Raw genomic sequence first — 12169 nt, forward strand, 5'->3', positions numbered from 1 at the left:
TTACTATATGCCACTAATACCACTTGCCCTTTAAAAGCCAAATGAAAACTCTCGGAAGAAAATAAATCCTCCAAATCAAAAAAAAAAAAGCTTTGAAGAACGAAAAACTCACTTCGCTCCAGATCAACATCAGTCTCAATTTCCTCCGCGCTCGTCGCTTGGCTCTGGATCGCTTGTGAGGAGGTTGGGGATGTTGCGGACATCTGCACGATGGGAGGAGGAACGGCTCCCGCTCCGACGCACTTCATCACGGTGAAGACGGTGATCCAGTCCTCCCGGGAGTGGATGTTGGCGGCGTTGGTCCGGAGGAGCTCGTGGAGTCCGTAAGCGATTTGGCGGCTCACCTGGAGGAAGAAAAGAGAAGGATTCAAAGTGGTGGAAGGAGCAGAATGTCTTGAAGCGATGTGAGGAAGAGTTAAGCAGGGGGAAATAAATGGTGAGATAACAGTCGAGGCTAAAACTAACTTTGGTTCGTTAACCGATATTGTAAGTGAAATTTATATCTTATGAATAAATATGTAAGGGGCAAATTAACGGTCGTTGAAATATACCTTTGAGAGTGAAAAAATAAAATCTGGAGGTCGCGTTGACTACCATAAACTGTTGTAAACAAGTCATTTTTGAATGACTTAAGTCTCAGTTAAGTCGTCGTAAAATAAATTCTAAGTCAAGTCTTTTCCAAAAAATCACACGTCAAATCATAATTATAGCAAGCCAACTTCCAGTCTTTGTCATAAAGTAAACGTTAAACTACTAGAATTGGTAAACGACTACGAGTAATAAAACAACTGAAATATAACAAAAAATGCAACATATAGCAAGAAAATTGTTTACGTAGAAAAATTAAGAAATAAACCTAATTTAAATAAAAATATGTTATTTGTCCGAAAGACTTAAGTTATGTCAAGTCACTTTTCCGAAATGACTGAAGTCAGCTCAAGTTATCGACTTAAGTAATTACAACAATGTAGAGCAGTATAGACATAGAACTTGCACGAAGTAAACGTTGGCTCATTTTGACATTCTAGCACGTTTCAATAAAATAGTTTCAACGTAAGAATATAGGCGCGTCACTTAATTTTCGAAAACTTCTTGCAAACATAATTTGCGCGATACACAAAAGTAAATGGTCGTTAGCTACCTAAAAGCTTTACTATTGTAATTCGGCAGTTTAACATTAAACAATTACAACGAAACCTAAAACTATATAACCCAAAAAAATCTTCACAAATAACAAGATCAAATAACAAAAGCATACAAAGAAATTTGTTGAACAAGACCCGGTCAAATTAAGGCAAACTTATCACCAACATACCTTCGGGATGATGTTGGATTTGATCATGAGGAGGATCTGAAGTGATGTGAGGACCTCCTCGGCCACGTCTTCCCGGTGGAGGAGCCGTATTGCCATCCGGAGGAGTCCAACTACTGCTCGCTCCAGGAGGAGACAGTAGTCGTTGGCCATCACTATGAGAGTGTAGAGGTGGTCGCGCACCATTTGCCAAAGGGATAGAATGCGGTCCCTGTGGATAAACAGTGCTTTTATAACCTTTGAAACTTTTGTTTTAGTTTAGGTGTTGGAAGAGTTATTCCATTTAACTGTGTAAGCTAGCGATTCGTAATCACGTTGAGAGTGTTGAGGTGTTCGCGCACCATTTGCCACAGGGATAGGATTCGGTCTCGTGAGATTAACAGCGTTTTTTTAAACCTTTTAGATTGCTTTTATAGTGTAAGTGCGTTTAAATGAAGCAGGTTTGTGGAGTAGGTTAAAAAGAAGTCAAGTACCAGTCTAATTCCGGCCAAAAACGAACCCGCGTCCGACCCTATAGCTCAATCCGTTGCACAATACAAAAGTGTAGTCAAAACTATCGCTCAACTTTACATGGGGATAGGTGACACTAAAATAAAGCTATATTTGTGCCGTTTAAAAGATTCGCAGGGAAGACACCCGTAAAAAAGTCTCTGCAAGATTAACAGTGTTTTTTTTGCGTACTTAAAGACTGCTTATTAAGTGTAAGTGCGTTTAGTGCGTTTAGTGCGTTTAAGGGCTGCGGGGATCAGGTGAAAACAAAGACCGATTGCCGGAGTCTGATTCCGGCCAAAAAATGAACCCGACTCCTAAGTTCCGCGTTCAACGCAAACCCAATCCGGTGCACGAAGCAAAAGAAACAACCATATGGGTTCCAGCTTCGAATGGCGTAATAATTCCAAGAAGGCAACATGTATCGAACCGAACGGCGTTGACTGACGGCAATTGGCGGTCGTGCCGCAGGTTAAACGCTTCATTTCGAGTATTCCTTCTGTTTACATTAGACTTAGGAAATTTGCCGACTAGCCATAAGACGTGTAATGCGTTAACGATTCGTCTTCAGGGCAACTTAATTATAATAGTTGGCCAGCAGTAGACGGTAAAAATAATGATATATGTTTAAAATTTCGGACCAACCTATTTACAACTATGGCAAAACTTTGCATGGGACTAGGGGACACCAAAAATAAAAAAAATATCTTGGTGCCGTTTTAAAGATTACCAGAGAAGACAACTGTAAAAACATTACCCAGACGAGAGGGATTTGAAGGTTGTATACCTGTTTTGCAGCACAGCTCTGAGCAGCAGTTCGAGGAAGAATATGGCGGAATCCTCGCTGTATATCGTTCCATTGGTCTCGTGCACGTGGCGACCACGTGAAGATTGCATCAGTGCTTTCATTAACTCCTAACGAAAGGAAAACGTTTTATTAGCTAAGGGTTAACAATTTCATTTTTATTATTTTGTTTATCTTACGTTTAGTTTTATAGGTTATGGAGCGAACAAGGTGTGGAAACTATTTAAACACCATAATGCAAAAAAAAACTAGAAACATTTTTTACTCAAAAATTAAAAAAAAATACAGTCTGTTGTTTTTGTGACAAACTTCAAATAAAATAAATTTAACGACTTGTTACCTGGACGAAGAAAACATGCCAAAGTTCACGAATCGGAACTCGTTGTAGTTAAACAAACATACTCGACAACAAAGGCGGTTCGGCAAATTGCTGCTTAACCACATTTAAACTATACAAAAGAGTTAATCGCTGATTAAGGCGATTTACCTGAAGTGAGTCGAGTCTCAGGAATTTGCTTTCAGTGACCAGGGTTTCCAGCTGCAGTTCTTTGACACATTCCTAAATATAAAGAGTCCTAAGGTTTAAAAATTTTCAAATAACGAGTTTTAACTGGTGACACACTCATGCCATAAAATACTAGTTTTAATTTATAGGTTTAAAACAGTGGCTATCAAACTTTTCGGCTCGCGGCACACTAAAAAAATCTTAACTATCTCTCGGCACACTTTTAACAGAACAACAATAAAGTCATTTTACAATCGCCCTTAACACACGACAAACTACATGTGAATGTTTCACAATTATTAATTTGTAATGAATAGTGCGTATTTAAGTCTACAATGCTTGCGTGTTTGCCTATTGTTAATACAAATACTCTCTTTTCCTAAATTACAAAAAAGTTTAGCGGCATACTTAACGATCTTTTACGGCACACAGTTTGGGAAACACTTGTTTAAAAGGTGGATAACTCCTTCTTGGGTTACCTTCAACTATCAATAGGTCCCTCATATGGCGTCTTTTATAAACATTTTCTTACTAATAACATAACACAAAAAGTTTGGCAAAATGTGAAAGTGAAAATTGTTGAAATGTTATGAACGGATAAGTTTTAAACAACGTGTAAAAGGCCGACCTGTGCGAATCTGAGCGCCTCTTGGTCTTCTGGCGTGTTCTGCTTCTGGTTTGAGTTGTCGGCTGGACCACCCAAAGTCATAAACTGGTAGAAGCTAGTCAAGATTGACGGACCCGAGCTGTGAAATTAAAATTAATCACAGTTGTGGTTTAGGATTACACTTGACTATAAAAATAGTCATTTAAAAAAATAGCAATTTTCATTAAAGACTTCTCCTTAATAATTTTATTTAGCTATCTTATAACTTTCGCTTGGATTTTTGTCCTAAAATCTTAAGCATCACAAACAACACAAACCTCTGGGTCGGTAGCTCTTCCCGGATGAGGCTTACACTTCCGGTCGGATCCACAAAGTCCTCCACCTCGACCATGGCTGGAGGCAGAAGCTTGGCGCGGTAGAGCGGAAGAATTATGTCGAGGATGTTCCTCCAACCTTCACGGAGGATGTCGCCATGACGATGGGTGAGGTGGAAGGTGGTACGGGCGGCCAGGAGAGCCTTGGCGTTGTTTCCGAAGACGATGGCGGTCGCTTCCGGGGTCTTAAGGAGAAAATGCGAAAGTTTTTGATGTGTTAGAGTTTAAAGAAAAAAAAATTTAAGAAAGAAAACGGTTTCAATGTAAAATACAAACACATTTGTGTTAAATGACTGTTATCTAGCTCTTCTGAAGCTGCTTTTTGACCAACGATCACGGCTTACGTTTCTGTGAAAAGTTGTCTACTTTAAGACCAGCTTTCTTCTGTTTTAAACTATACTATCATCATTTATTGATTAGAGCAGCGCAATTGTATACTGAGAATTATGGATGGACTCAAGCAAAAAGACCGAAATACGAACAACAGTAACGTCGGAATAAAACACAGTTCGGAATAGGACGAAACTAGGATTAATACCTAATAGTCACAGTACAGTCTAAAGCTGAATTAGTCTTAAATCCGTCAGAATAAGACCTATACAACACATTACCTAACCCTAAGCCCCACCCCTAGGTACATCCCTAACTCCCTTAATAAATTTAACCCTGAACCATTTGCTAACCCCACCCATTACCCAATAACAACCTCAAAACGACAAAAAAAATCCGGTGCCAAAACAGCGACGCTGTTCGAAGTAGGACACCCAAACGTTAAAATATGCCTCAAAATGTTTTAAATCCAATTTTTTTTGTCTAATTAAGCATAGCAGTGACGTCGTTTGGTATCGGATCAGAAGACGATGTATTTTGTCCGGAATTACACAACACGTTAGGCACAGAAAATACAAATGTTATACTTTCAGTATTTTTCGGTTTCAGTTGTATGTCAAATAGAAAACCGAGTAAGCGTTTCTCATCGCATCGTGTGGTATGAAGAACAACGATTTAAAGGCAGTTACATTGTTGAATTACTCAACATAAACGCTTTGGAGAAATTACGCGTCAGGAAATCATACGGAAAAAAAGAAACTTGGATAAAAAATAGTTTAAGGTGAGATAAAAATAAAACCCCCATCTCACCTCGCTAACATTGGCCAGTGTAGTGAACTTGCACAGTGAAACGATGAGATTGTCGAAGACCTCGCTCATACCAAAGTGGGCACTGATCAACGCGCATTTCCTGTAAGCAAAAAACAGTTTTTACCGAGTGTTCACAAGACAGTTTTCTTGTAGACGAAAATAATGTAAATAAATAAATAAACATCTACCTGAATCCAGTGATTGACTTCTGTATGATTGTCTCTTCGAGCGATTTGTCGAACACGTAGGATAGCGCGGACACGGTGGGACCCCAGATCATAGCGAACAGATCGCGATCGTAAATGTGCAGGTTCGCCTCGCCATCGTCCGATTGACTAATAAAGAGTATAGTAGCACGTAGGAACGTTGCGGTATAACGTGGGTTTTACTAGAGATGTATTTGTAGTTTGAACCGATTGCGATACCCGATATTTTGGAGGAAAATTGTCAGTGTTCAACGAAAAGCATACCACCCGATCAGCAAACCGAAAACCGATACTACCTCGTTTATTTTTTATTTTTTGAGTGTTATAAAATCAAAGCTAAAACATCTGAATCAGGGGTTCTTAAACTGGGGTCCGTGGAACAGTTTACGTAGTTGTTGCTATGTATTCGTATTTTGAACCGATTGCGATACCCGATATTTTGAAGGAAAATTGTCAGTGTTCGGCGAAAAGCATAACAACACCCGAACGTGTTTTGCGTCAAAGCGGTAAAATTATCGGACATTTTATATTCGGAGTGTGGTTTGGAATCATAGCGAAAACATCTAAATCAGGGGTTCTTAAACCGGCGTCCGTGAACGGTGAACACCTTAGGGGTACGTGGAACAGTTTACGTAACTGTTGATACGTATTCGTATTTTGAATCGATTGTGATATCCGATATTTGGGGAAAAATTGTGGCTGTTCCACGAAAAGGATACCACCTGAATAGCATACCAAAAATCGATACTATACCCTGTATATAGGTCAAAAGGCAATATTATTCGAAATTTTGTATTTTTTAAGTTATTTTTGTGATCTAAACAAAAACAACTACAACAGGGGTTCGTGGACCCTAGGTGTACGTCGAATAGTTATAGGGGGTACAGAAGGCCTAACTAAAATCTTAGTGAATAATTTTTAAAACAGGATTGAATTTTTTAAAGAAAATAGTTTAATTCAAAATAAACGCTTTGGTGCCTTCAATCTACTTAGATTCCATTTTAGTTTTCAACTTGTTGGACCGAAAGTTTAGGCTTACTTTTTGGCATTTTGTGACGTCGTTTCTAAATTTCTAAGCCGAACAGGTTTCCCTTTTTTCAAACAAAAGTCTTTATTATACTTTTTCATAGATCTTTGATCAAGCATTTTCAATTCTCTTAACATGTAATACAATATAAACTGTAGAATTTAAAAAACTTATACCCATTATATTATTGAGCTATACTTACTTGACATCGAGAGGTACGGTGAGCCACACACCCTCGGGTGAAGACCCTCTTCTGAGAGAGACGTTCCAGAGCCATCTGTCGCGGATCGGACCTGTTTGTTCTTCTGGAAGAACAATTTCGTCTTCCCTGAAAATATAAACAGAGATTTAAACGGTCGCGAATAAACAGACTTATTTTAAAGCACTTGAAAACGCAATCTACATGTTCAGACGAATTAAACTAGAAATATATATATATGGGTGGCTCATGGAAGAGGTCCACGCGTTTTTTAAAGTATAACTTTTAACGCCTAGCAGGTAACTCAAGAAGTACTTTTCGCATTTCAGATTACGCTCTGAGAGTGTGCCTTCGTATCTGCTTGAAGTCTACAGACCTATGCGAACAGGCATGGCAGTCTCAAAAGTGTCCAGTGTCCACAGAACAAAATACCCTGTACTGAACGAAAACACTACACATAAAAGACCTACTTGATTGTGTTGAAAAGGTCTTCGAGCATCTGTTGGTCAAAGTCAGTGCCTCCGTTGCATCCTTTAGTATTGCGCTTGAAGTCAGCAAGGCTCATGGGTTCGCTCTGCTTGCGAACGTTGCGGTTGTGCTGGTCGGTGTTGAGCATTATCACGGCGTATGATAGTGTAAAGGAAGCATCCAGGTGCTTGAACGGGTGATGGTTGCACTCCTGTGAGGGTAAGAAATAAACACTTGACTTCTTGTGACTTTCAAGGATGTCGGATTTTCATATTAGGTATGTCATTATTGCGTACACGTTTTTTTAGGCAAAGAGCACCGTCGATCCGATCCAATACTAAATGACGCCATAACTAAAACGTGCGAAATAATGCTTTAGCGTTGGGAAACTTATGTATATTTGTTGTTCATAAGCTATTTTCCAAAAAACACCTTTTAAAGTGTAAAACGCCAAGTGAGATGCTATACCATGATTGAAAGGCCGCAATTCATTTAGTATGGGATCGGTACTGGTCAAACCATATTATTGTACGAATGCCGCTCTCACATGTCATGTTTTCTTTTGTGTATTCACCCATAAGGTGCTGGTTGTACTCCTGCGCATAGGCGCCATACGTGGGTGTACAGAGCCTTTTTAGACGCCCTGGAATATGACCAAGTCGCATTTGCATTAGTGTGCCATTTTCCACATCGAAAAAATAATGAATAGTGAAAATACGGCACACAACGCATTACACGGAAGCGCTAAATCGGTTTCCCAAGTACTGTTACGTTTTGTTGTTGATTAGTGACAAGTAAGCATTTTGTACTGATTAAAAAAACGCTGGAATTTTGAAAAGTCCAGTGCCTATGCTCCTGCGAGCACCAGGAGAGACCGCTCAAACCTTTTCTTCTGGTCAAATATACAAGCTTTTCTGTTGACTTACCGACCAGTATGCTGAAAATGCTTCGATAAGACGCTGAATGACCGGCGCCTCTCCTGGCAATCTGAACGTCTCGAGGTACATTCGTAGCGCTTCGTCGATTCGCAAGCCCTCAAACTTGAAAGTCCTGCAAGATAAGAAATTAAAAAAAAAACTTGTACAACAATCATAAATACGGGCGCTTGCGGTAACGCAGTGCAACAACTAGCTTGGAAACAGGTTAGCCGTAAGTTTTTTGAACCACTTTAAAGAGTAATTTGTTTTAAATAACAAATTGGGCCCAAATTTCTCCACAAATTTTCATAGCAGATCCCTTGCAACTATTTTTGTGACGTGCAGTTTCGGACTTTTTAAAGATCTAAATTTTGATCGGGAAATGTTTTTTGTTTTGGAAAAAAAAAAGTGATACAGTCATTGATAAAAAAAAGAAAAAAATAGTAAAACTGATTGTAACAATACCTTCCTAACTTAAAGTTTAAGCTGTACATAAAATAAAAACGGCAAAGACTATTAAATGACTCTAGGAAAAACATACGAAGACTTTTCAATACGGAAATCGTAAAGACTTTTAAAGATTTAAAGACTTTGCGGAAAACCTCCATTTATCAAAGTTTATTGACACGAGAAACTTGTTTCGCTTTAGTGAGTTTAAAAAAAATCGCATTACTTGGTATTTCAAATTGACGGCAAGTTAAAAAACGCTACGACATACTCGCAAATAAATTCAAAACTAAGGACAAGACAGCAATTAAAGCAACTCACCTGACAAAGCACTGCAGCAGTTCAGGGTTGCGTCGATCAGACAAATACTCGCCGATCATTTTCTTGTCGAGCCAGGGGTTGGCGTGAAGCCAGACCGCCACCTCCCTATGGTCGAGGGGCGTGGCAAGCATGCCTTGCTCCTGCAGATAAGCCACGCCCTTTTTCGGCTTCTGGTTGAATAGTTCAGTACCGGTATGCAGTATCTGGATAAAAAGGTGGAGATATACGTTATTTTAAATGTAGGGTCGTACGATACTAGCTGCCCATTCGATATCCCCTGTTTCGAGCAAAAAGTACAGCCATTTTAAACATGCTGTCATTACTATGGCCGTATGACCAAAATTGATGTTAAACCCTCATTGACATTTTTGTAGGTTATTGGGACAGAACTGCTTAAGGGCTGGAATGGTATCGGATCTGCACGGATACCACCCTAGTATGGGACGACTATCTATAAAGCCAAGTAGCATCTAACATTTTAAGCTAAACTATATAGGATTTGGAGCATAATGGTTGGAGGTTGTAGTAAGACGTAATAAGAATATCGAAGCCCATACAGAAGTAGGTAGCATTTTGAACGTTTTGAATAACTCTTTATTCATTTTTAACATGTTGAAAAATGTTGAAAATGAATAAAGAGTTATTCGAAACGTTCAAAATGATACCTACTTCTGTATGGGCTTTGATATTCTTATTACGTATATAGGATTTGGGTTAAAGTTTTATACGAGAAAAGGCATTTCAAGCCACCTATTACGTCTAAGACTAGTTTTTCCCTGCAAAAGTCACCGAAAGTTCGATGACCAACCTTCTTTTTTTTCTTGATATCCTGCAGTTCGGCGATAGAAGGAAAAACGCCCGAAAATCGATCGGGAAGACTTGCGGGAACCGCGTCCTCTAGTCTGGCGAGCTTTTCTGACACCTGGCGGTCGTTCAGGGCGGCCGCTGATGTCCACAAGGTGGCAGGCCGCACCGGAGTGGCGGTGGGCGAAGCTGGGGGCGTGGCTGTGGACAAGAGAAGGCAATAAAAAGCATGTTTGAGACTTTTACAGTTGTTGGTCAACACGGGTTTGCCTGAGTTGTGGTTTAAGAGATCCCTATGAATTTCTATCCAGTTTAAAGTTAGGTTTTAGGGCAAATAAATTAATCCTTTACTTCACTAGTCTAAGAAATACTAACATCAATTTTTGTGCTACATTTCGAGATTTTTTTTCAGAGTTTAGCAAGAAGAAAATTTCAGTTACCCAAATATTAATTTGTTATTACTACGACTGGTAGCAACAGTTTATATAAACTATAAATTATAAATGAACGACTTGGTAAACTATATGAAAAAACATCAAGATTTAAAAACAACCAGCTACAAGTTGTTGCATGTATGAAAAATGCAAAACTTTTGCAAAATGGGCTTTTGTAAGAATAAAAGTAAATTTCCTTTAATATATTTAGGGAAACTAAAAAATGTATTTTTAAGAAAACTAAAAAGCCAACAAATTTGTAAGAATGCTCACAATAAACCAAGTATTAATGTCCAAAACAAATACTTTAATTAATATTATTATCTTCGATCAAAGTTCGTCCTGAACTTACTTTTCTGCAGCCAAAAAGACTCACAATATAAAGCACCCATTAAATCTTTAGCTTACATGGTTCCGCTTGAATGACGATGGCGTCCTGCTGCTCGACCTGACCCTGTAGCGCCTCCCGCTGGTTGCATCTTTGTTCGATGCTCTTTACTACGGTGAGAAGCGCGTCGAGGGAAAGCAGGTGAGTCGTGTACAAGCCGGACACCGGGAAAGCGTTCTGAAAAAATATTTCTATTACTAGAACATTTAACAAAAAAAAAACACAACATAACAAAACACAAACAAACTTAACATAAAAAAACTTTACTTTTCATATCCATTACTTTCTTATACCTCTCGTTACGTAGAGGCTTATCCCTTATAATTTAATTTGGTGTTTTTTTGTTTATGTAAATTCGACCCGATAAAGGATTAGATAATATTTTTCTGATATCTTTGACATTAAAAAAAAAGTTTAATAAAAAAAAAAATCGATGGACGGCAACCATTTCTACTATCACTAATTGACGTTTGCTGTTTTTCATTATTAAAATGCAAGGTTGCCACATATTTTCATATTCAAAGACTACACCATCCGATATTATCGAAAATCACTAGTCATAACAATGCAACCAAACCTAAACACAGCCAAAGACAACAACAAACCTTGGCCAAGAGCTTGCTCAGTTCTTCGAAGGCGTTGGAGCAGTAAAAGTCGCAGTCATAGTTGAGATAGAGTTCAGTGACGAGACCTGGGATGTGCCACAGTTGAACTATTCCCTCCAACGAGAGTTCCTTGACCTCGTACGACAGACGGGGGTTGTCGCTGGTGATTAGATCCATCAGCTTTTTCAGGAAGGACTGAGGAACAGAACACAGGTATCCACGTTTTTAGTTAAATTGTTTTTTTTGTTTGATGTAAGTCATGCCAGGGCCATGTGTATTGTTTAGGCACTGTAGTTCGCCTTTGATTTCGCACCTGACTGTTTCCCCTCTTTGGGGGTTAAGGATTTGCAGTTATACAAAAATTAAAATTACTGAAGTCCTAGTCAAGTAATTTGTGAACTAATTAAGTTTAAGTCGAGTTTTTTTAAAGAAAAAGCAAGTGTAAGTCCAAGTCATCATTTGCCTAAGTCTAGTCGCAGTCAAGTCATTAATACAGCATCTCATCTACAAGTCAAATCACTAATATAATAATAAAACGATAAACGATTTAAAAAGGTGAACTCGTCCGAATATAAACAAAAATTCAACTAAAAAAACAACTAAAAACAACATGTAGCAATCTATTCGTTTCATATGCAAAACTTGTGATAAAGAGCTTAATTTTCTGATAAAATGAAAACACTTAATTTTAACCTAAGTCATTTAACTCAATCACTTAAGTCCGAGTCAAGTCATTTTATCAAAACGACTTAAGTCAAGTCAAGCCATTTGAAAACAGTGCACTTAAGTCAAGTCCTTAACTTAAGTCAATGCAGCTAGGATTGGAATTTTTGCTGGAGTTTGTGATGAAGGCAGGGTTTGGAGTTAGTAAGTATAGGCTGTTCAGATTTTGTTCTGGCCGCTTAAGTAATACCCAACAGTGTTAAAGACTAATGTTACTCTAAAATACACATTTTTTTACAATTGTTTTATGAAATATAATCACAGACCTACAGAGATTCAAATCATTAGAAATCTTTGAAATATATATCGAACAAAAACAGTAAAAATGTCACGGCCAATACAATAAGAAACGATTTAAAATTTAGTTTTAACTTCGTCATTCTCTCAACACATAAATT

At 38.4% G+C, this 12169-nt stretch overlaps 1 protein-coding gene across 1 annotated transcript in view; it reads right to left on the bottom strand.

The window, feature by feature from the left end:
- LOC146137588 (Golgi-specific brefeldin A-resistance guanine nucleotide exchange factor 1-like) overlaps window positions 1-12169 on the bottom strand; it is a 38592-nt gene that overhangs the window by 16178 nt on the left and 10245 nt on the right. Inside the window, exons 14-28 of the mRNA XM_083393453.1 lie at window positions 11049-11243; window positions 10464-10620; window positions 9626-9822; window positions 8818-9020; window positions 8059-8182; window positions 7135-7343; window positions 6668-6793; window positions 5421-5567; window positions 5233-5332; window positions 4036-4277; window positions 3740-3857; window positions 3094-3165; window positions 2589-2716; window positions 1316-1523; window positions 113-344 (exon numbers count right to left, since the gene is read on the bottom strand). Of these exons, the coding sequence (XP_083249579.1) occupies window positions 113-344; window positions 1316-1523; window positions 2589-2716; window positions 3094-3165; window positions 3740-3857; window positions 4036-4277; window positions 5233-5332; window positions 5421-5567; window positions 6668-6793; window positions 7135-7343; window positions 8059-8182; window positions 8818-9020; window positions 9626-9822; window positions 10464-10620; window positions 11049-11243 (2458 nt within the window). The remainder of the gene's footprint in view (window positions 1-112; window positions 345-1315; window positions 1524-2588; window positions 2717-3093; window positions 3166-3739; window positions 3858-4035; window positions 4278-5232; window positions 5333-5420; window positions 5568-6667; window positions 6794-7134; window positions 7344-8058; window positions 8183-8817; window positions 9021-9625; window positions 9823-10463; window positions 10621-11048; window positions 11244-12169) is intronic.

This window comes from Ascidiella aspersa, chromosome 7 (assembly GCF_963924565.1).
Source record: "Ascidiella aspersa chromosome 7, kaAscAspe10.2, whole genome shotgun sequence".
NCBI lineage: Eukaryota > Metazoa > Chordata > Ascidiacea > Phlebobranchia > Ascidiidae > Ascidiella > Ascidiella aspersa.